This window comes from Peromyscus leucopus, chromosome 14 (genome assembly GCF_004664715.2).
Source record: "Peromyscus leucopus breed LL Stock chromosome 14, UCI_PerLeu_2.1, whole genome shotgun sequence".
NCBI classification, from domain to species: domain Eukaryota; kingdom Metazoa; phylum Chordata; class Mammalia; order Rodentia; family Cricetidae; genus Peromyscus; species Peromyscus leucopus.
The window spans coordinates 54,228,881-54,254,433 of record NC_051075.1 but is presented as its reverse complement, the minus strand read 5'-3'; the positions used below and the strand labels follow the sequence as shown (position 1 = coordinate 54,254,433).

At 44.1% G+C, this 25,553-nt stretch overlaps 1 protein-coding gene across 13 annotated transcripts in view; it reads right to left on the bottom strand.

Annotated features, from left to right (window-relative positions):
• Positions 1-2,079: 2,079 nt before the first annotated feature.
• Gpatch2l (G-patch domain containing 2 like) overlaps positions 2,080-25,553 on the bottom strand; it is a 50,489-nt gene continuing 27,015 nt past the window's right edge. For 3 of the 13 annotated variants that reach the window (XM_028876256.2, XM_028876248.2, XM_028876265.2), the window contains exons 8-10: positions 24,159-24,244; positions 9,453-9,547; positions 2,081-2,393 (exon numbers count right to left, since the gene is read on the bottom strand). In XM_028876256.2, coding sequence (XP_028732089.1) covers positions 2,242-2,393; positions 9,453-9,547; positions 24,159-24,244 — 333 coding nt within the window. In that variant the 3' untranslated portion in view covers positions 2,081-2,241. Of the gene's footprint in view, positions 2,394-9,452; positions 9,548-17,454; positions 19,113-24,158; positions 24,245-25,553 lie in introns of those variants that run through there. The other 10 variants (XR_005092774.1, XR_005092773.1, XM_037210735.1 and 7 more) reach the window with 7 other exon arrangements.

The following is a 25,553-nucleotide window of genomic DNA, read 5'->3' as shown; positions in this document are numbered from 1 at the left end:
CCCCTGAAGATGGTTGACAGAGAAATAGGCAGAATAAATGGCTTCCTTAAGCATGCATGCACACCTGAAAATGAGCATAATTTACAACCCTGTATTAGAAAGTATTTGTGCGCTTAATATTCTATTTTCTCAGGTAAATAACTTTATTCTCATTCATTATAGGTAAATACTACAATCTTGGGTGATTCCTGTCAAAAAAGTATTCAGAAATGTGCAGAAATGCATGACCAAGAAAGATGGTAAACACTCATGAAAAACTTCATAGATGTGGGCCTCAGAATGACTAGGGATACCAATGAGAAACACAGATTATATAACCCAGGGCAGAACAGCATGAAAGTCTATCATTTGTTTGGCTCACCCATGTGCCTGAGTACATATGCAAGTCTGCCTTCAGCTCTGAAAATTGGCATGGCTTCAGAGAGATATTCAAAGTGTAAATAAATATGGATATATAAACTACTTTAAGCCCAGGTAGAAAAGCGGACGGGCCTGGCAATGCCCCACGAAGGAGAGCTCCGGGAATACCTTTGCCCCGAACCGTGGGGGTCTCACAAGCCGTCCTCAGGATCAGTGTCTGCAGGCAGCAGCTTGGACACATTTTCCAAGTGTCATCAGTAGAGCTCTCCCTTCACCCAAGCCCGAGTGTTCGAAATGTGTCCACAGGCCCTGTGGGACTAGGGAGAGTGCACGACACAGTCCACTTCATCACCGAGCCATGGAACAGCGCCACGTTCCCCATCTTCTGTGGACTTAGCTGCGACAGCCACAGGACAGCCTCTCCTTAAAAGAACCGGGGGACTCTGGGGGCCCCTGCTCTTGTGGTCAGCCTCCCACAGGGTCTGTAAGAGCTGAGCTCCAGGTCCCCCTTTCCAAAGAGACTCCCACTCTGCCCGCCTGCCCCCCTCACGTTAATTACACTGTGTGGGAGGGACAATTACATTGGGAAAGGGAGGCACTGGACCGCCCGGCACCTGTCTAAGGAAGGTGTTCTGTCCCACGTGACCACCGCAGTGAGCACGGAGCAACCAGCTCCTGTGTCTTTCAGAGTGAAAGCACTCATGGATACAAAAGAAGCAGGCCCTGAATGAGAGGCGCTCTTGAGAATACTTGAGGGAAGCGTGGCCTTTCCCCAGCAGCTCCAGGCAGTCCCATATTCCTCACTTTGACAAAGTAGCATCCCACTTCAGGCACAACTGTATATACAACTCTACATGCAGCTGAGCAGTCATAAACACGCCACACAGAGGCATGTCAAAACGACATTTTTCCTTCCCAAAGCATGGCCCCAAGCAGCCATCATCGTACCAGATAACAGCCCGAGTCTCTGCTCATCACTGGCTACTGATCTACAGCACACTAACAGTGAAGTCCCACTTAGGATATAAAGCCTTAGACCAGGATCAGAAATGCTAGAGCAAACACTATCCACTGACTACTCTGCTGCGCACCTAACCACCACCCCCATTTGAGTACACCACCTCGGTGCTTAGATGTGCCCTCGGTCAGGAGAACACAGACCATGAAGATGACGTCAAGTACAGTGCAGCGGCTGCTGGTGATCCCCTCAGTCCACGAACAGGCCCAGTGGAAGAAGTTCCCACCCCACCCTGCTGAGGTCTCTTCTGGGTTGGTGGATTTTACTGGCACAGAGTGAATAAAGGAAGGCTCCATGGCCAGCAAGCCTCACTGCATAGACACAACTCCGTCCAGGAATGTGTTGGAACTGGCTCTGAATTTGGGACTTCCTCGGTGATATTAAAAGCTCTACACAGAAGGTATGCAAAAGCTGTTACTAGTTTTCCAGGAACAAAGAAGAGCTGCCAAGGGGTACCAGCTCTAGGAAGGCAGCTGGGGGAAACAGTGGGCTAACAACAGAGCAAGGAATACAGCAGAAGACGTCCCACCCCCTTGAAAAAAAACGGCTGCCCTGATACTTTACAAAAAAGATCCCCAAGGCCGGGCGGTGGTGGCGCACGCCTTTAATCCCAGCACTTGGGAGGCAGAGCCAGGCGGATCTCTGTGAGTTCGAGGCCAGCCTGGGCTACCAAGTGAGTCCCAGGAAAGGCGCAAAACTACACAGAGAAACCCTGTCTCGAAAAACCAAAAAAAAAAAAAAAAAAAGATCCCCAAATATGCGTGGGAAGAGGAGTCGGTCCTGGTGGCGCACGGACCAGGAATGCCGGTTAGGACACCCAGACTGTACAATACAAAGTTTCGACACCCATCAGCTATTGGGCTCTAGCTGCATCCAGAAGTCTTTTCATGTGGCATTTTGAAAAACGTGGCTGGAGCTGGGGCAGTGGCTTTCTCTGCTGCACAGGTCCTGTCCAGCCACTCGGAGTGGGGAGGCTTCGGGCCTGGGGTGGCTGGCTCCAGCCCATCTGGGAGCACTGTGGTTCACAAGAGAAGAAAGAAGGGGAGATGAGTTAGTGTAAGAAGTCAGGCTAAGAAGCACTGGAAATACATTTCTTAATCTTTATATTTCATGCCCTATTCACCACAGTGGCTTCATAAGGCTTACTATTCTCTCCATTAAAAAAAAAAAAAAAAAGGCGATGGGGGGCAGGGGCACGCCTTTAATCCCAGCACTCAGGAGGCAGAAATAAGCAGATCTATGTGAGTTCGAGGGCAGCCTGGTCTACAGACTGACAGGACAGGTTCCAAAGCTACATAGAAACTGTCTCAAAAAACAAAAAAAAACAAACAAAAAATGAAATTTACAAATCCTTTTTCTAGGAATAAATTCAATGGAAGAGATACAGGAAAAACTGAAACACTTCACTCACGGAACGCACAGGGGCTAGGCACACTTCACTCACGGAACGCACATGGCTAGGCACACTTCACTCACGGAACGCACATGGGCCAGGCACACTTCACTCACGGAACGCACATGGCTAGGCACACTTCACTCACGGAACGCACATGGCTAGGCACAGAGCTGTGCTGTGTACTCAGAACCCTCAGCATCCTGAACCCTGTCCACGGAATGCCAACAGCATCCCACCATGGTGCCATCAAATGCTTTTTCACCTCTCCAAAGTCCCCCAGAGTGGATCAGGACAAACCACCCTCACCGCCATTTCCTCTGCCAAGGATAAAAACAGACTGGGATATAGTGAAATACAGCACATTTTAGATTGTTCTTTTGCATCCAGTAATTCTACACAAAAATATAGCCTTAGTATTTTTCTAGTAGTGACTAAGTCACAAAAACAAATTTAGCAGCCATAACCAGTACTGCTTTTTGCTCAGTATTAAACAAACAAAAACTACTTCCCAGGAGACAAAAAGGCACTCTTATCCTATCTTCTCTTGTATCCACAAATATACTCAAGTACTGTAAATTAACATTAAAAAATCCATGAAAAACATGACTCTACCACAGCTTATATCTAAGTTTCTTAAAACAGGAGCTTTCAAATGTTTTGGTATCTCAACCACAGCAGCACGACACAAATCTGACAAGACCTGCGCACACTCCCACGCATGCACTCCTTCAAGTTGAACGGAAAGGACTTCACAGAACTAACTAGACCTATCCTTACTACAGTCAGAAGACCTCAGCGGCCAGTCTATCCTTGAGAAACTGTTTGCTGTGGTTTTCCAGGATGCTCAATGCCCATCGCCTTTGCAAGTGCACTGTTCAACAGCACGAGGCACAGTGGTGAGGTGGAAGGCCGTGCCGTCTCCAGGGAAGCTCCGTGCACTGCCGGCACTAACTCCACCCCTTCTCCTCCCCACCTTGGAGGACCTCTCTGCCTTCTGTTTTCATTACTTTACTATTCCAGGGAGCTCAGTAAAACGGAATCATCCAGTTTGTTCTTCTGGGGCTGGCCGGCCTCGCTCACTGTCTTCATCTGAGACAGCAAGATTCTAAGTGCCGGCCGCTCAGCAGAGTGACGCTCCATGTGGGGAAGAACCATACTTTGTTGCTCACTTGCCTGGCCATGGACAACCTGCTGTTCTACTGTGACCAATGTCGCTGTGCACATCAGTATAGGAAAATCCCTGCACTAGGGGCTGGAGAGATGGCTCAGCAGGTAAGAGAACTGGCTGCTTTTGCAGAGAGCTTGGGTTCAATCCCCAGCCCCCATATGGAAGTGTACAACCTTAATTAACTCCAGTTCCAGAGTTATCCAACACCTTCTGGCTCCTGTGGGCACTGCATGCGCATGGCACATAGACATATATGCAAGCCAAACAACTATACACATAAAATCATAATAATTTTAAATTTTTTTTCAAATTTCTGCTTTTAATTCTTTAGGTGATATAACCAGGAGCAGAGTTGGCAGATATCATGGCCTTTTTATAATGGCTGGCTTGAGAAACTGCCATGGTATTCTAAAGGACGTACAATTTTACATTTCACCAGAAATGTTCAAGGGTTCCAATCATGCCAAGGCCTAGTACTGTCTGGTCTCTGAGACCACCATCAAATGAGTGTGAAGTAACCCAAAAGAATGCTGCATCATCCTCGCCCAGAATACAGTGCTTTTCACAATGGTATAAACAGGATGCAATCCAATCCAGTCACGATCACTGAGCTGTGGCACAGGCCTCCTCATACAATGGGATCATGTGCGGCCATCAGAAACAAAGGGATTTTGCACAACAAAACATCCATGAATCTCAGGAACAGAACTGGGTGAAACCTATAAAGTATGAGTTCTTTTGTGTAAGGTTCAGAAACATTAAAACACAGACAACATATTCTTTAGAGATACCTCTATCTATTAAAACTACTTTAAAAAACAAAAGTAATGATTGAAACAAAACAAAAAAGTAGGAAACCTGTTACTGCTGAGCAGAGCGGGAAGATTTTCTTGCGAGCTGCATTGTTTTCTTGACACCAAATGCCTCTACTATCAATATTCTTTTGTAGCAATTAGATAGTTTCCAAGGGGTTAGAATAATATGGAGAACGGCTTCGACTTTAAGGTAATATGAATTTAATCGATTGGAGCGAGGCACCCCACGGTCAGCTCTCTCACATTCTCATCAGCTAGTTTTGACAAACTGTACTGGTCTCCATCTACCTGAAAAACAGTCTCACTGCTAACGGGTGGGAGCCACACTTCCCTGTGGCTGGAAGCCTAAGTATTAGGGTGCAGTTCGAGATACCGGATTAAGGCAGTGGCGGCAGCAGGTTTGTTCTAGGTTCTGTGGCCTCACCATCCGTGTAGTTGTCTAGGTTTAGAGGACCAGGCATGAATTCCTTCCTATTGGCCAGGCCTTGAGACCAATCAGACAGCTGTTGGTTATTCCCAGGATAAAAGCACCATTACTGCACTGCTGGCCATACCTTGTAGTGGTCACTGTGTACAACACAACCCTACACTGAAGGCTTCGAGACTATCAGGAAGGTGGAAGTGGGGAGGACAGCACGAGCTAGAGGAGCAGGACATCCGCTGTGAGATTACGTCTTCTGGAGAAGAGAAGGAAGCTGCACCCATAAATACCAACAACATGGCTGCCTAAACAAGACCGGGACAATGCCAATGCCAACTGGCATGCCAACATGGGCAGAGGAAGTCAGACAAAGGCCCCAAGCCTAGATGAGGAGCTACAGAAAATGAATGACTGCTGAGACAGGGACAGTCAGCCCCCCCCCCCAGAGGGATGAGACCCTTACGTGGTTATCCAATACCAAGCGATCAGTCCTAAAGCTGGTACATCAGAGCAACTCTAAATGGACTCAACAGGTTATACATAATTATAGGTATTTTATACATGCTACAATAATGACTAAGAAAACCACCTACAAAAGTCAAGGGAGTGCTTAGAGGTAAAGGAGGGCAAGAGTGGGAGAGGAGAGCAGTAGATGATAACAGGCGATTGAGGATGATCAGAGTATATTATCTACGTGTACGGGTGTCATAGTGACAACCTTTAGTCTCACAAATGCCAATGTAAACAAAAACGGAAGTGTGTCTGCTCTAGTGTCGGGTGTCTGTTTAGACGCTGGGAGACCACAGTCAACAGATTAAAAACTCCGACCCTTCTGGACGCCGGGCTGGCTCAGTGATCGAAAGCATGTGTTACACAGCTTCTGAATGCCGGTCAGAAGGAACCCCAGGCTGGGGAAATGCTTTAGGATCAGCCCAACTACGCAGGCTCTGAACAGACTCCCCAGAGGCCCCAGTGCCCCTTAATCGAACCAGGTTTACCTTCAGAAGGAGGAGTGGAATGTCAAGGCTCTGAGGAAGAAAATCACTTCAAGGACACTGGTTCAATGTAAGCCTGAGTGCCTTACATTTCTTACAGCCACTTAGTCTCAAGTCTTGAAGAAAGCAGACACACACACACACACACACACACACACACACACACACACACACACACAGACACACACGCTTGCTGGCAAACTCCTGTCCTGGGGTACCAGTCTTGGAAAAGGTCTGCACACTTGCTCACTCGGATCCAGGAACAGCACTGTGCACTAAACCTCCACAAGCTAGAAAGCTGGGGAGGGAAGGGAACAGAGACAAAAACAAGAAAATAACAGTGCTACAGTTCAAGAAGGTTCTACTTAATGACCTTTCCCCAGCCCTTTGTACTGTCCAAACAAACAAACAAACAACAAAAGGAAGCCCTGCGTTTCTTCCTTTCTTCACCCTTCTAGCCTTACTAAGATCTTTAAATTCAGTCAATTTCAACTCCAAACTTTCTAGCGGTGGGGGAAGGGCAGAGATTTGTAGCTGCATGCTTAAGAAAGAAGCTGAATTCATCACAGTGACAGGAGAGAGTGTTGGCAGAGATCTGAGCTATTTATTCTTTTAGGAAAATCCTATAAAGAATGACACAAGGAAGCCTCTATCTGCAGTCCTGTTCATCACACTGGTGAAGAGCTGATAACAGATGTATGCAGTTGTGTGATTTAGTGCCAGGAGCTGGCCCCTGATGTGTATTAATACAGCGGCAAAGCGGGCCGCACCTCTCTTCATCACTCATTTCTATAAAAGAGGTGGAATCGGAGATGGCCCGATGGTAGGCAGAGCGAGCCCATTTGTTCTCCTGACTGATGGCGCAGGCTCAGGCTGTGTCCTTCACCTCCACGGGGCACTCAGGTTGTGAGTAGAAAAAAAGAAAGTGCTCAGTGAAGCAGGGCTTAGTCAACAAGTGAGGAGAGGAGCGGGCTCCCGTGGGAACCACGTACAGCTAATGTCTTCTTCAATACACTAAACACCTTTCCTGCTTTGAATGTGCAATCAACTCTTCCCAATGGTTCTGTCCTCAGAAAGCATTAAAGTGGGGCTGGGGTTGTAGCTCAGCAGTAGACCATTTGCCTATAGACACGAGGGCTAGGCTTGATCCTAGAACTGAAAAAAAATTAAAAGCAAAAAATAGAACCAAGGAGAGGGAAAAGAAGAACAAATGCTGAGAGAAAAGGTTTCATTTTAATTCTTTAAGTAGCACAGACTGGCTGAGGAGCTGGGTTTCGCAGTCTGGAATAATCAATCCTATCGTACACACAAAGGACACCTGGGAGTTCAAAGGGCAGATCCAGAGCATCAGGAAACATCTGACCTGACCCTGTAACTAACACTTGACTTCAGAAGGTGACTTATACCTCAGTTTGCTCATGTATCAGTGGGAATAAGAACTGTATCTACCCTGAAGAGCTGAGGCCAAGGTTAAACGAACTACTGTATGCAAAGTACCTCACTCAGGGCCTATGCAGATGGAAAGTACTATTAACAATTCACAATAATCATTAGGGCTGTGATTAAGATTATTCAGGATGAGCCACCAATTAGCAGTCACCTCAGACAGAAGTTCAAAGAGGTCCGTTTCAGAGTATTCGAAAAGCCACTCAGGGAAGGTCAAGGGTGGGGTCCATTCTTGTCTGTTCTCTAACTAACTCGGCTAACAGCTAACCTGAAATATGTAATATGTAGCACAGAGTCTGTAAGCTTTAGCCAGGATGTTTGGGTCCAGAAACGCTTTGGTTTAGATCGTTTGTCTCACAGTATCTTACACTCCCAGCTGAAAGGCCAGCCATATGCTATTACACTGTGCTTGCTTCTGACTGCAACTCGTCATACAGAGTCAGGCAGAGAATTCTACTTACATGTGCATGTCAGTGTTCAAAAGTTTCACATTTTGAATTGCTTCAGATTTTAGATTTTTAAATTAGAGACGGTCAATCTATAGTTTATCTAAGGAAAGTAATTTACAATAGTCTTGATATATAATATCTCTGATAGCATGTGTAATAAAATACCTGTATCTTAAGTGTACAGCTTAAAACCTTTTACATATATAAACACTCATGTCATCCCTGCTTGGTTTGTGATGTAGAACATTTACAATGCCCCAGATTTTTCTCATCTTCTCTTGGTCACTCTCCTATCAAAGATAGACATTATTTTAGCTTCTATGAAATGGCATAAATTTTATATAGAAACTAAAAAAGTTTAACCTGAAAATGTTTTTAATTAGACATTTCATGATGAGTAAAAGTGGACACGCTATTTTATATAACTAGTGAGAATACACTGTTGTAGAAATCAGTTAAGAAAGTAAACAGAGCCAGGTGTAGTGACGCACACCTTTAATCCCAGCACTTAGTAGGCGGAGGTGGATGGATCTCTGTGTGTTGAAGCCCAGTCTGGTCTGTAATCTATCTACATAGTGAGTTTCAGGACAGCCAGAGCTATTTAATAAGACCTTATCTCAAAATAACCAGGGCGGGAGGGAAGGAGGGAGGGGGAAAGGGAGAGAGGGAGAAAAAGAGGGAAGGAGGAGTAAATAGGGGCTGGAGAGATGAGTCAGTGCTCTTCCAGAGGACCCAGGTTCTATTTCCAGCAACCCACATGATGGCTTATAATCGTTTATAACTATAGCCCTAGAAAATCAATACCTTTTTCTGGCCCCCATGGGCACAAGGCACACACATGGTCTACAGATACACATGCAGGCAAAACACTCATATATGTAAAATAAAATAAAAATTATTATTTTATTTTTATTTAGTTACCTTTCGTTTTGTTTTTTGAGACAGGGTTTCTGTGTAGCTCTGGCTGTCCTGGAACTCACTCTGTAGACCAGATTGGCCTTGAACTCAAAGAGAGCCACCACCTCTAGTCCATACAAATGATTTTTTAGAGGAGAAAGTAAATGAACCCAGGTAACCACTGCACTGAGTAGCTGCTATCCAGCTGGATGTTCATCAGCATGGACTTCACCTCCTGTCTGGGCTACAACAAAGGTCCAAATGACTGAGAACAGCTGACAGAGGATATAAAAAGCCAAGTGACAGGATGAAAAAGCAGACTCCACTGTCAGAGAGAACTAGGAAAATTACTTCTCAGCATCTCAATTTTCTCATGTAAAATAGGAATGAAGATCCCTTATCACGAAGATTCCATGGGAAGGTATATAAAACACGTCTTTAGTGTTTAGTACACAACAGGTGCTCCATGAATGATAACTGTATATACCTGTACTAGAGCTAGATAAAGATGCTGAGGCCACAGGTTTCCGCTTCCTCTTAATGTCACGTGAACATGGTGGTCCCCAGTGTACCTTTGCCTGCCTGCAGAAATGAGAGGAGAAAGAAGAAGAAGAAGATGATGTTTACTTTGTGGTACTTGTTGGAAGGCACTGTACCGTCCAGATGAAATCTCTGACCCATTATAGATACATGGTAACAAAACAGGCACCATCTTTTGCCACTCATATTGTAGCCTCTACCCATACTCAGAATTATGCATACAATACATGGCACTCTCAACTTGTTACCAGATTTCAGGGAAACAGACATTCAAGTTTCAATAAATATGTGTTTCATTACGTGATTTTTATACAATACTTTTACATGAAAACTCTAATTGCAACTGAGCTAAATTCACTAATGAAATACCTATTCTCACATGATAATGCATCAAAAGGGTTAATGCCCTGTGAACAGGGACATTTACATAGAATTATAATAAGTTTAACCCTGTTGCCACTGGATAATCTAGATTTTTAAAATTTTTATTTTTTGTTTTGTCTCTAAGTATGTATGTACATCCTGTGTGTGCTGATGTCTGTAGATGGGATTTGGATCCCCCAGAACTGGAGTTACAGACAGTTGTGAGCCATTCTGTAGATAGTGGGGACTGAAGCTGGGTCCTCTTCAAGAACACCAAGTGTTCTTAACCATTGAGCCAACTCTCCAACCCTGATCTGGATTTTTAATATGTGTTTATATCACAAGTTAAATATTTCGTTTCTGTGACTTTCAAAAATACAAATTACGTGTCAATAACATGTTCCATTGTTAGGATATTCAGCTTATGCTCTAACCTAGAAAAACAAGATTCTCTGGAAAATGATAGACTTAACACTGAACAGCTGACAGAGTATCTTAGTTCCCCAAATCCCTGACTTCCTCCTTTCTGCAGTCTGGACAGACTGCCCCGGTAAAGCTGGGTGCCACTTTTACACAAAGCTTTCCTTGAACACTGCAGGGCTTACGTGCCACGAATCATTATCTGACTGGTGAACATACATCATGCTTCCTAATGAGGGTTAATCTCCTTGAGATTAAGATCAGTGGTCCTGAGAGCAGGGGCCATATTTACACTTCTTTCATAATTATCCAATGATCTACCAGCCTCAGCACAGGGCAAGAGATGATCCTCATTAAGTATATGGTAGCCAGAACTTATAGGAATAAGAATTTTAAAAATCAAATGGTAGAATGAATGAACCCTGAAAAATAGCTAAAAATAGTAAATTTTATGTTATTTATATTTTATCACAATTGAAAAAAATAAACAGCTATAATCCATTTTTAAAAAAAGAAATCTAGTATGTGGAGCTGGAGAGGGTTCAGAGCATCTGTTCTTGCAAAGAATCAAAAGTTCTGTTCCCAGCACCTACATGACACGGCTTATACCTGCCTATACTTCCATTTCCGGGGATCCAGTGCCCTCTTCTGACCTTCATAGGTGCCCACATGTATACGTGTACATGCGCCTGCACACACACCTGGTGTGACAGACCACCAAAGATACACTGGACTTCTGTCTGGATGGACAAACACGTTAATGCCAAGACTTAGGCAGAAAAGAAAGTGACACAATAGTGTCGTGTTCCTGATCCAGAGACACATACAGATCTGTCCCGCCTTTCCACAAGCAAGGGCCCTAAGCACATGCTTTCACCTAATCCGTCATGCTCTGTCTGCCGCGGGGACTTCAGGTGTGTATTAGCCATCTTTTCTCTTCACTGTAAGCTTGGTAAGAAACAAACATGATAGTGTACATAAGTGACCCCAAAAATTCTACAAGGGAACTTCTCCAGCTGATAAACACCTTCGGTGAAGTGGCTGGATTCAAAGTAAACTCAAAAAAAAATCAGTAGCCCTCCTATATACCAACAATAAATGGGCTGAGAAAAAAAATTAAAGAAACAACACCCTTCCCAATAGCCACAAATAATATAAAATACCTTGGTGTAACTCTAACCAAGCAAATGAAAGACCTGTTTGGCAAAAACTTCAAGTCTTTGAAGAAAGAAATTGAAAAAAATATTAGAAGATGGAAAGATCTCCCATGTTCATGAATTGGTAGGATTAACATAGTAAAAATGGCCATCTTACCAAAAGCAATCTAAAGATTCAACAAAATTCCCATCAAAATTCCAACACATTTCTTTACAGAACTTCATATGGAAAATCAAAACACCCAGGATAGCCAAAACAACCCTGTAAAATAAAAGAACTCCTGGAGCTATCACCATCCTCTCTGATTTCAAGCTGTTCTACTGAGCAACAGTAATAAAATTCACATAGTATTGGCATAAAAAGAGACAGGTTGATTAATGGAACTGAATTGAAGATCCAGACACAAATCCTCATACCTATGGACACTTGACTTTTGATAAAGAAGCCAGAAATATATAATGGTTTTAAAAAAGAAAGCATCTTCAACAAATGGTGTTGGTATAACTGGATGTCAGCATGTAGAAGAATGCAAATAGATCTGTACCTATCACCCTGTACAAAACTCAAGTCCAAGTGGATCAAAGACCTCAACATAAAACCAGACACACTGAACCTGATAGAAGAGAAAGTGGGGAATAGCCTTGAAATCACTGGCATGGGAGAAAACTTCCTGAACAGAACACTAATAGTGCAAGCACTAAGATGTACAATTAATAAATGGGACCTCATGAAACTGAAAAGCTTCTGTAAGGCAAAGGACACCATCAAAAGGACAAAATGGCAGCCTACAGAATGAGAAAAGATCTTCACCAACCCCACATCTCACAGAAGATTGATTTCCAAAATACATAAAGAACTCAAGAAACTAGACATCAACAAACCAAATAATTCAATTCCAATAGCCCAAATCCAGTAATTCAAAAACAGGGTACAGATCTAAACAGTGAATTCTCAACAGAGGAATCTCAAATGGTCGAGAAACACTTAAATGTTCAACATCCCTAGCCAGGAAAATACAAATCAAAATGACTCTGAGATTCCATCTTATCCCTGTCAGAATGGCTAAGATCAAAAACACAAGTGACAGCTCATGCTGGTGAGAATGTGGAGCAAGGGGAACAAGCCTCCATTGCTGGTGGGAATGAATGCAAACTTGTAGAGCCACTTTGGAAATCACTATGGCGGTTTCTCAGAAAATTGGGAATTGACCTATCTCAAGACCCAGCTATTCACTCCTGTGCATGTACCCAAAGGATGCTATGCCACAAGAACACTTGCTCAACTATGTTCATAGCAACTTTATTTCTAATAGCCAGAAACTAGAAACAACCTAGATGTCCATCAACTGAAGAATGGATTAAAAAAAAAAAAAAAAAGTGCCGGGCGGTGGTGGCGCACGCCTTTAATCCCAGCACTCGGGAGGCAGAGCCAGGCGGATCTCTGTGAGTTCGAGGCCAGCCTGGGCTATCAAGTGAGTTCCAGGAAAGGCGCAAAGCTACACAGAGAAACCCTGTCTCGAAAAACCAAAAAAAAAAAAAAAAAAAGTGGTACATTTAGACACTGGAGTATTACTTAGCTGTGAAAAACAATGATATCATGAAATTTGCCGGCAAATGGATGGAACTAGAAAACATGATCATGAGTGAAATAACTCAGACGCAGAAAGACAAACATGGTATGTACTCACTTATAGGTGGATATTAATCATAAAGAAAAGGATAACCATGCTATAGTCCACAGACATAAAGAAGCTAAGTAACAAGGGAGGACTCAAGAGAGGGCACTGTAAAGGGGAAATAGAACAGACGTCACAGGTGGAGCGGGGAGGATAGTTGTGGGGTGTGGGCATGGGAACAGGAGAGATCAGGTTGGGGGAAGATGGAGAGGGAATATTGGGAGAGATAAGTGGAATCAGGGGATCTTTGGGAGGAGCTAGAAACCTAGTGCAATACAAACTCCCAGGAATCTATAAAGGTGACCCCTGGCTAAGATGCCTAGCAATGGGAAACACAGAGCCTGAGCCAGCCATCTCCTGTAGCCAGGCAAGTATTTCAATGGAGGGATTGAGACCCTCAACCCAGTCACATAATCTTTGACCTATACTTTGCCTTGCTTTCAAGATACGCTGGGGTAAAGGTAGTGCAGGAATTATGGCAGTGGTCAACCAATGATTGGTCCAGCTTAAATTAAGGTTCATACCATGGGAGGGAGCCCACCCCTGACACTGCCTTCAGGGCCAGAACTCAGAGGCTGGACAGCCCAGAGCCCTAGGATAGAAGCAAACATGACTGGCCAAAAAATAAAGGTAATTTTGAAGTGATTCCTAATGACACTCTGCTATCCTCATAGATTGTGGTGTAGCCCAATTGTCATCAGAGAGGCTTCATCCAGCAACCAATAGGAACAGATGCAGAAACCCACAACCAAACATTAGGCAGAGCTCGGGAATCCTGCGGAAGAGGAGGAGAAAGGATTGTGAGAGCCAGAGGGGTCAAGGGTACCACAAGAAAACCCACAGACTCTAACTTGGGCTCACAGAGACTGAACTGCCCACCAGAGAGCTTGTGTGGGCTGACCCAAACCCTCTGCACGTGTGACAGTTGTGCAGCTTGCTCTTCTTGTGGGACTTCTAGCAGTGGGAGCAGGGACTGTCTCTGACTTGGTCTTCCCTCCTACTGGGTGGTCTCCTCTAGCCTTAACAGGAGAGGAGGTGCCTAGTCTCACTGCAACTTGGTATACCATGGCTGCCTGGTATACAAGGGAGGCCTGCCCTCTTCTGAAGAGAAAAGAGGAGTGGATAGGGGAGGGGAGAGGTTGGGGGAAGGGACTGGGAGGAGAGGAGGAAGGAGGAGAAACTGTAATCGGGCTGGGGGAAATTAATTAATTAATTAAAAAAATAAAATAAAGTTTATTTCAACCAATAAACCTATCTCTGATAAGAAAAAACAACACCACCACCACCTCCCCAGCTTCCTTCTCAGAGTGAGTGTTGGGAGCGGTTCTTAGATAGGACAGTAGAAATGGAAAGAGGGACAACAACAGAGGACAGTGTAGGGGATTCGGGGCTTCTTCCTGGCAAGGGTCACTTTTTAAATCTTGTTTTCAAAAGACAATACAAAAAAAAAGAACCCAAAAAAACAAAAAAACATTACTTTAAAAACTATTTACAGCTGGGCGGTAGTGGTACACTGCCCTTAATCCCTCACCTGGGAGGCAGAGGCAGGCAGATCTCTGAATTGGAGGCCAGCCTGGTCTACAAGTGAGTTCTAGGACATCTGTTGGGAGACAGATGTGAACTTAGCTAATGGCTTTTATTTATACTGTATTTATCACTTTCCAAGCTTTGCATGTTTGATTTATGTCTGTAATATGGTGAAAGGCCCAGATTCTCAACTTCTTTATGTATGTACTCACACTTTTCAAGGAATATGCTTTAAGTAAAAGTATGAACTTGTTAATGTACCAAAATGTTTAAATTCTAACCACTTTAAGTGAAAACATAGCAGTTCTAAAATACTTTTTGTAGCAAATGGAATTAAGTAGCACACATGACAGTACTTATTATCATGTGCATTATCTGTCCACAGAGGGCCACTGGGGACTGACGGCAGATGTCAGAGGGGCCTACCCTCTCCTTCTCCACACCTGCCAAGCAACACTCAAGACGTGAGGGCTGACTGCTCCTGCACTAAATGATCCCCAACATCCAAACCCATCATCTCTTTGTTTATTTCTTGTTTGTTTTTCCAGACAGGGTTTCTTTGGGTAACAGCCCTGTTTCTACTAACCTATTCCCACTTTCAACTGCTGCCTGGAACAGTTAACTCCTTTAACTTTTGGAACTCTCTAGTTACAGCTAAGGAAAAAAACTGAAGGATTCCTAAGCAAACCAAGCAAAAAGTGTGTTAGTTGACCATTTTACTTGATTATAAGTTTGTTATTTCTTTATGAATTACTTCCTTTTAACTCAGCACTTGTTTTGCGTCTTCCAACATATGCTAAATTCTTACTGAGCACCTACTATGTGCCACACACACACACACACACACACACACACACACACACACACATACACACACACACACACACAGTACCGAACACTGAGAATACAGCAGACCACCTCTACTTTTACGAGTCTTCCAACCAAGTCTGATCTGCAGCTTTTCTGGGATCAGAAAGTGAGTAACAGAGAGACTGGAGTGCTGAGAACAAGAACATGTGCAGTCTTAAATCTCAGTGTAAACATGCTCACCCACTTACAACACTGAAGCCCAGCTCCAAACTGGAGAACTGTTTCACAGGAGGTAGGCTGAAAACATGAGAGAGATTTTGTTCTATAACCCTTCCTTGTCAGGAGTTGAGGGAACAAGAAAGGGTCAAACTATGACAAGAGGGACAGCATGACACATTTCTCCCTCTCTGGTGTTGGGGGCACACTGGCACTGGGTTCCAGTGCTTGGGAAGAACCTGACAAGAACAAAGAAGAACAAGGACCCAGAAGAAGTCTGAGGAAAAGGAGCTGAGTGCCCTAAACACAGGAGACCAGACAGGGAAGCAGACACAGCTGTGCACATTTGTGGGGTGCTTGGGTTACTCCAGAGACTGCAGACAAGTGGACAGGCAACTTCTGTTTCCCACCCAAGCAGTTCTGATTTGTGTGTATCCCAAAATAATTCAAGAGTGGATATAAAAAAAAATATTTTAAGGAATGAAATAGAAAAAGAGAGACCGAGCTCCCACCCACATTCACTTATGGAGATCTGATTCCTAGCTTTTCTTTAATGTGTTGCTTATCAGTGTGTGTTATTTCACTGTGACGATCCCAGTCACTCACAACAACAACAACAACAACACAACAAAACCATTCAGAGAGAAGAGGTAGGAGTCAAGTCATCAGTCTGCAGGGCCCTCCCCTAGTAAGGGAGCAGAAGACTTACAAGACCTAGCCAGAGACAAGAACGTTCTTTCACTAGAACAATGTGCATTGGTCCTGGCTACAGACAGCCTGCACTGGGGAAAGGATCATCCCAGCTACTCTCCAGGAGCTAGGCCTGTGTGTCTACCAGGTTAAAACATCACTCTGGACTGTATGACAAATGGTTACTGGAATTATGTAAGTTTCCATTAAAAACACACACCTGGCTAAGATCTGTATTTAGTATACAGAATCAGTAAAAATTTTATTTTGAAATGTGCTTTTAGATAATTCTGATAGCACCTGATTACTGTGATAACCTAGTCAATAACAAAGGTCTAAATGCTAGGTCTAAATAACTTAGGCTAAATGCTACTTAAATAAATATAGGTTTAAATAATAAAAATATTGTTCCCAGTATATAAGCTAAGAACCCAAAGAGAGAGACTGACTCTGCTCTTGCTTCACTTCCTCTGGCTGGGTCTCAGGACTATCTACCCACAGGCCAGTAAGTACTGGGGCAGGCAGCCCTTTCACAGTAGGAATGCTGGCGTTGGTATTTCTCCTACTGGTGCCACAGTCCACTGTGAACTGTGCTGCTATTTGCCAAAGACTAGGGGCTAGGGGCTGGGGAAATGGTTGAGCTGGCCACGTGCATGCTGCCTATGAATGAAGACCTGAGTTTGGATCCCCAACACGCACATAAAGACCAAGCACAAGAGCACGCACTTGCAATTCCAGCACTAGAGGGGGAGACAAGCGAATTCCTAGAGTTCACTGGAGGGCCGGTGAGACGGCTCAGTGGGGAAGGTGTGTGCTGCCAAGCCCGATAACCTGGATTTGAGCCCTAGGACCCACGTGGTGGAAAGAAAAAAACCAACTCCCACAAACTGCCCTCTGACCTTAAAATGAGTGCTGTGGCACAGGTGCTTCCCATCACTCCCACCCCAGACAAGTAAGTGCAAATAATAATAATAATAATAATAATAATAATAATAATAATAATGTGGAGAGCAGCTGCAGAAGACAGTGATTTCTGGCTTTAATGTTCAAGCAAGTACACACACACACACACACACACACACACACACACACACACACACTTACTTAAAGAAGGGAAGGAGTAGGGAAGGGAAACAATTATTAATAATAATACACTTTAAAAATATATTCCTTCATAAGCAGCCACTGAATTCTTCTCCGTGAAGGTGAATGGGTGAAGATTAACAATTAATGAAAAGAGAACTCTTTTATATCCTCCTGTAAACACTACATTTCTACTTTCTTTTTACTGCAGAGAATGAAGGATCAGGTGAGCTGCCCAAACTGTGCTGTTACTTAGGAAACTGGGCGGATTACTATGTCCCAGGGGCAGGAATGTACTTTTAGGGGAAAAACTACTTTGAGAGAAATACATGCATGTTTAATAGAACCAGTGCTGGCAAAAAAAAAATAACTCAAGTGGCTGCTTCTGGTTTAGAACAAAGATACTGAAAGTCACTCAGAGGGAGCAAAAGCAGTCTTTGTCTGCCAATGGCAAGCTAATCTAAGGAATAGTTCACCTTCAAAACAGCTTGTTTTTAAAAGCTATGAAAAAAATTCCTTTTTGGTGCTTAAAACAACAACAAAAAGGTATTTATTTGCTATATTTTCTCCTTATGTAATACCTGAGGGAAAAATGGATGTTGGTAAGGACCAAAGGTCATTCATAGCACATATCCTAATTATTCTCCTTAATTACAAATCCATTCACCTCAATTTTTTTCAACAAAAATTCATGAAGACTTGTCCTGTATAAACCCTTATGCTTGAGGCACATAGAGCAGAGCCATGGTGACTGTGCCATGAGTCTGTTCCTAACAGCTCACAGAATGGCGGGAAGCCCGATTCATAAACAGAGCGAATACTTTGAGACAATGCACTGTAATCAAGGAATGAGTCACGCACTGGTCAAGTGAGGGAGAGGAAGATTACATGTTGAGAAGCAGAAAGAACCCTGCCTTATCTGGGATTGTATCTTCAGGGTCCTGGCATTTATTAACCACCCAGTGAGGGAAAGACCTTCCACCCCGACCTACACAGGCCCGTGACACGAGAGGAGAAACACACTTCACAGTTACACAAGGGGCAAGCGCTCAACCAGCAAGAAGAGACCCTGACCACTCCCTGATGGCCTCCTCCTTAAACCTCACCCTTCGCAGCCCGGGGCAAAGGGATCACAGTTTAAAACGACCTTTAAATTCCTCCCTTGGTGAAGTCAAGGCAGGATGGCACCCACAGGAGCAGAACTGCTTGGCATCCACTGGGAAGATGTATATTATTAATGGAAGGACAGACAAAAAGTGCTTTCATACTCCACACAGGCAGCCATCCAAGAGCCCCTGTAAATAAGCCCCTTCGAGAGAAGCAGAAGGGTCAAGAAACGTGTGCTGTACGACAGGAGGTTCCAACAGGCACAGACAGCCTGAGGATCTATATGGACACCATTACAGCAAAACCCTTCCTTGCGCACGGCTGAAACCAAGGCACTAAAGGGTCGAGTGGGGGCTGCTGTGTGTCACAGCAGCCCAGACAGAGAGGACTAACAAAAGGTTCCTTCCCCCAAGCCCTGGGGTAAAACCTGAGGCTGTTTATTATGGCTCCAAAGGTCAAAATGAATAGCATGAATTGAGTCGTCTTCTTGCTCTTTGAAACTCCTTGTCAAGTGGCACAGCCAGCTGGGCACACAACTCTGATATGCAGATCATAATGCTGTGAACAGATAAAATGAATTACAATGAGCTAGGCCCGTCATAGTCCAACTCTCTAATGGGCAGAAAGGTCTCTCTCTTTCTACCCAAGCACTGTCCAAATGCCTCTTCTTAGAGTCAATTTGAGGCCATTTAAGGCCCTCAAGAATCTGTACAGCATCTTATTAGTAAATAAGTAGGGAGCCATCTCAAAGGTCTTAAAATTGAAATTATCCTAAGGATAGGATAGGGAAGTAACCCAAAAATAATGCTGGTTGCCAGGCTGCTGAATATTGAATACATCCTGTCACTTCGATCCCTGCTAATCCAGTAAGAAAAGTTTTCCACTTAAACAAGTAGACACTGGGGAACAAGGAGGTTAAGTGTTTGTCCAGGTAAACCCAAGATTCTGGCTGGAGTCTCCGTGCATTATTAATTCCCACGCCCACCATCTCATGAGCACTGACAACAACAGGAGACGCTGAGACTTTTGTGCTTTCGTTAAAATCCATGGTTTTTATATGAATACATGCTCGGGAACCTGCCATCCTTACTCAGCCGAAAATAAGATTTCACAAATTAAAAAGCTTATTTACAAGAAAACTGGCCAACTGAGGGTGGGGGATACTAGAACAGTGTTTTCCTATGTCAGAACTTGAAGAATAACTGGAAATCGAGACATTTCTAAATCACCACCCCAAACAGGGGGAGGACAGAGGAATTAGAGAAATCTGAGGACTGCCATAAAGCACTTAACAATGTCAGCCAGTAACATGGAGAAGAGAGACGCAGCAACTGGTAGTCTCGACTTGTTTTCCGTAGGTGACCATGGTAAGGTTTTTCCTCGAGTCAGTCTCACTTTGGGGAAAGCTGCCTGCAGCTCTGGTCTCACTGTGACTTTGCCTACAATACCACGGCCTCTAGCAGAACATCAACCACCCCATCTGCTGTTTGAGTAGCAGCAGTTCTGAGTACTGCACATTACTACTTCAACAGCAAATGCCAACGCTGGCACGCTAGCAAACAAAGCTCAACTGAAACAGTGGTATAAATTTCACCCGGACACCCAGCCAAATGTTTATGCAGCCCTCCACACTGTGCCTGCCCTCGCTCTCCAGCTATGTGCTGCCCGCCATGCTAGAGAGCGACTCTTTCACCTGGAAGAGTTAGTTCCTCTGGAGCTAAGGAATCCCAGTGGTCTGCCTCCATGCAGAATGATGCCCACAACAGCAAAGCATGGAGCCTGAGCCTGTAACATAATAGGTGCCCTGCTAAGGGCCAGTCATGGAACCACCAGGACTCAGGGCAATAGTTCTTAACTCTGGCTGCCTACTAGTCACCTCAGAAGCTCTAAGATCACGTTAATGCCCGAGCCTTTCCCCACACCAACAACAACTGATCCGTGGAGGTCAGACTCAGCTTGGATGGTCATTACTATTGTTTTCGTGTGCATGTGTGTGTTCACAGATTTGCTTTTGTGTGTACATTTGCATGCAGGTGCACATATATGAGCACGGAGACTGGAGGTTGGTATTATGTGTCTTCTCAATTGTTTTCCAACTTTTGAGACCGAGTCTGGTGCTCCCTGATTTGGCTAGAGTGTCTGGCCAGCAAACCCCAGGATCCTCTTGTCTCTGCCTCCCCAGTGCTGAGATTCTAGACACACAAAAAGGAAAGAAAAGAAAAGAATGGGTGCTAGGGATCCAACTCCGATCCCCAAGCTCGTACAGCAATCACATTATCAATGAGGCCCTCTCCCTATGCCTATGATGCATTTTTTAAGGCTTCTCAGATAACTCGCAAGCAGAGTCAGGGTTGAAAACTACCACTAAACTGAAGCATTTCTAGAGAGAACCTACAAATTTATTGAATGGTACAATGACCACTAAAGTCTCCCTCCTGCCCCCTCCACCTGCTAAATGACACATTCATAGAGTGTTACCTTAAATTAGGTCTCATTGTTTATTGGCTTATCGTGAAATGCTAAACTACATACTTGAGGTCACTCACCATACCCCAGTGGCCTCAGCTTATTCTGAAATCCCAAGCTGTCTGTGGTTTTTGAGGTGGCCATGTTCGGATGTTGAAGTCGAGCAGAGTGCAGCCGGCAGTGTCCAGCAAGGAAGTAGCTCAGCTCAGATTCCTGACAGGAGGGAACCTTCAGAGCCCAGGCATGATTATCAGACTCTTTGTGCTCTTAAAGGAGAGTAATTATAGGCATGTGAAAAAAGGGAAGCACTCCCCGAGGAACTCTCCCTCACATGCTTCCCAAGAGGCATGAGGGCCATTAAAAATTCCATGATGAAGAGGAAAAACAGCCTGGGAACAGCCAGGAGGCAATACAGCAAATTAATACAGCAGCCCTCCTCAGGGAAAGCTGTGATAAAACAGGAAACACTTCTCTCTTTGCAAAATAAAATTATACCACTAATGATAACACAGCCACCACACACGCGCACAAATCGTTCTAATGATGGGTGTAAAATTCCCAGTGCTGCCCAGATGCTTTGAAAGAAATTTCTTCTTACTACAAATAAAATGGGACAAGAAAAAGATAAAATCTCCATTCGAAACACTGTTTAATGCAGTCATTCAGCTGCCTGTCTCTAGCACTCTGCTCCTTTACATCCTCTACTTGATGCAAGGCTTCTGCTAAATGGTCCACTCTTCTTACAACTCCCTGCATGGTTCCAAACCCCATCGCACAAGTCCCCTAACTGGAGTTAGATAGGTCCTGCTCCAACGACACCTTGCTGCATGGGGACCCCAGCACTCTAAAGGGTTGAGAGCTATCCCCAAGAACTCAGTGTCACTCATTTTCTGAAACCTGCACTAAGAACACCTTCTCTGATCATTCCACAGAGCAGCACCTTCTAAATCTTCCTGTGTCCTTCAATGAGTGAAAACTGAGAGGAGCAGGAGATGAGATCTATACACAACACACACACACACACACACACATACACACACACACACACACACACACACACACACACACACACACACACACACACACACGAGCACACATGTGGTACTAGGCCAAACAGAGACATATAATTTAAAACAAAGAACAACTTAAGCATAAGATAATGAATGTTAACTCAAACTGCCCCCCCCCCAACTTCACAGAACCTGCATCCAGCCTTCTAATCTGGGACTGCTACCTAACTAAAGACAAGACAAAGACAACTGGTAATCATCTCCGGTCTCTCTCCTTTGCTTCCAGCAAGCGTTCAAAGCAATAGCAGCCCTCCCGAGCCGCGTGCACTAGAAGCTTGGCTGAGACTTCTTAATGTTTCCAAGGCCAGCCACACAAGCTACCAGTCAAGAGAGCAGTAATGACAGAGTAACAGGATGCACAAAGGATCATGGATCTAGCTCTGGGTACTGGCCACAGGAGGATGGGAGACAAGAGAGGTGCTGATGCTGCCCAAATACAGCCCCAGGGAGCGGCCACGGAGGAAGGAGAGCAGAGTAATCCACTCTCTGTGCTGAATTTATGTGGTGCTGCTCATCTGGTCTTCCCAAAGAGCATACACAGCTACTACTATAGCATCAAGACAAAAGACAAATAGAGGCGTGTTCTTCTAGGGACTGAAATCTAGAAAACCCCATGGGCCTGCATTAGAAGCCCCCGCCTCTGCCTTACAGCTTTCAGGTACAAGCCTTTATCAGAGCTGCCAGTTTCCATATCTGATTTTCTCATGAGAGCTTCAGTTCTAAAGGAAGAGCCTCGCACATAGTAGGGAGTGAGCAAATGCTGAGTGAGTGAGTGCATGATAAACAGCATGATAGTGGAGTAAAGGCCTACAGTGGAAGTTCTATCACCCCCAAGTCCACATTCTTAGCAACACTATTTACAATGGCCTCTCTTCTCAAAAGACTATCCTTCTCAAAATACTACTTTCTCAGCAGAAATATCTAGCAGTAGGTTATGCAACAATGCTCATTATTCTAACTCTTTGTAACTATTTCAAAGAACAACACAAGTCTATGAGCACCACATTTACTTAAGAGCTGACTAATAAAAAAGCACCAGAAGCTGGGTGTATTGGCACATCCCTTTAATCTGAGCACTTGTGAGGCAGAGGCAGGCAGATCTGTGAGTTTGGGGCCAACCTGGTCTACATAGTTCCAGGACAGTCAGAGCTACATAGTGAGAATGAGACCCTGTCTCAGAAAAACCAAAACCAACCAAAAACAAAACAAAACAAAACAAAACAAAATGCATCAGAACCTTGGAAAAGAAATTCCTCATGCTACCATAAATAACAGGAGTTCTTTGGTCCAGACTGTTAGCTGTTCTATGCACAATAACACTGCTAAGAAATGCTGTCATCAAACCATACCCAGTTCCATTTCTCCTGAATTAGGAGACTCCATAATGAGAAATGTGACATACACATACAGAATGCCTAGTAAGTGCCAGGTGCACATGCTGGGATTTACCAGGGGACTAGACAAGGTCTCTACATCCTAGTGAGAAAGACAATGAGGTAGGGGTGAATTTTAAATGAACAGTACACATATTCAAGACAATGGTAAGCACTATGGAGGAAACAAATAGAATAGCCAGATGGTACTGCAGATGACTTCTTAGTTATCCAGGAGCTCAAAGAGGTTTCCAGACAAGGGGAATGAGAGCAAAGGCCCAAGGCAGGAAGGGCTGCCATTTTTAAAGAAGAAAATGGAGCTCCCTAGTACTGCTAGATCTTCCTGCTCAGAGAAGGGACAGGACTGTATGAAAGGAAGCTGGCCATGTTGGCAGAAATCAGATTATGCAGCACTTTGCAGGTCCTGGCAAGGGACATTAATAATGTTCTTTGAAGATGAACTTTTAGCAGCAGAAATAATGTGAAATATGAGCCAGAAGACATAGTCATGGGATCACAGGAAAAATTCCTCCACCCTCAGCCTGTTTCCACATCTGTGCAACATCGACTTACCTCTGAAAGTTGTTGTAAGGATCAAATCGGATCCTGTGCACATATACCATACAATCTTAAGTGTTATGAAAAGGAACACAGCACTTTCCAGAAGAAAATAATTGCCACCGGGAGTCAATTACCTGGCAGAGCAGTGTGCAGGGGAACACCTTCGGTGAGAAGCGTCAGCAAGAACATCCAGGGAGTAAAGGGGAGAGAGAGGATTAAACTGTGGGGATAAATCAGACTGTTTTAGTATGGCTTAAATGAAAGAGACTTGATTCCAAAGAGCAGCCTACATGCTCTCTTTGACTATGTCCAACCCTTCTGCCATAGACACTGGCATCATTCAATAACGTTGTGCACAAAGAAAGCAAAACTATTCCTTGTCAAACAAAACTTTTATGCAATAACCACTTAAATAGCCAAACACAGTACTTCTTAATGGGCAGTCCAGGAACTTACACCTAGTGATTATCCACTATGTATCAGCCTTTTCCCAAGAGGACTAGCATGAAATTACCTTCTCAAGGACAACCGCACACCCATCCCAGTACACAGTATAGTACAGTGTAACCGGAAGGTGCCTAGCGTTAGCGTGCCTAACTGAATGCACCACTGAGTCACTTCTGTTTAAGTCATGTCACTTCTGAACTTTGCTGGCCTTCTCTCCAGGGTGCAGCACTGGCCACCTTACTGTCTTATGATATAGCAGGGCTAGCTCCAGCACTGCTTTTCAGGTCATAAAGTCATTTCAGTGTCTCACCTATTGACCCTAAAGGTGACTGCGAGGGAGGGTACAGGGCACATGTTAGCACGCCATCCTTAGCACCGAGATTACAAAACCAAACAGGGAGCTGAGTACAAAGCACCTCACTCTGTTTGCTAGCCTTCTCTGAAATCTCCCCCCAAAAATGGGTAACTTAAGGACTTAAGACGGAAAGCACTTGAGTGGTAACTTCAAGCATACTTAAAAAGAACAGGAACTTAGCTAGTACACACAGCTCTGCAACTTCAGGAAACCAGCTGGAACCCATGATGTACCATTCCTCACTTGTACATAACAGATGTGGAGCAAACGATGCCCGGAAGTCCTGCCTTTGCATGCTCTGAAGCAATCCACACTCTAGCTTAACAGTCCCCAAATCTCTTGCATGCCACCTTCGTGACCCTTTCTCTATCTGCCCACCACCTGCACAACTATTTATCTAGAATTTTCTTTACACCAATTACGTACACTCAGCTTTGTCCTGTTTCACAAAGTCAGTCTGACATAGTAATTACATTTTTCTAATGTACATTATAATATATAACTTAAAATACATCAACTAAAGTCATCTCATAAACATACACTGGTTTTATCTTCCACTGTTCTAGTTAATTGTGGGACAGCAACTTCCCAGGGAACTTTGCAAATGTAAGATGTGTGACATAATAAAATGCTAAGTAGTCTCCCAAAATAATCAACCAGCCAACCAAGGAGCAAGAAAAGTTTTGCCCATCGGTCTCCATCAAACTCAGGACTAAGGTTAAGTAAC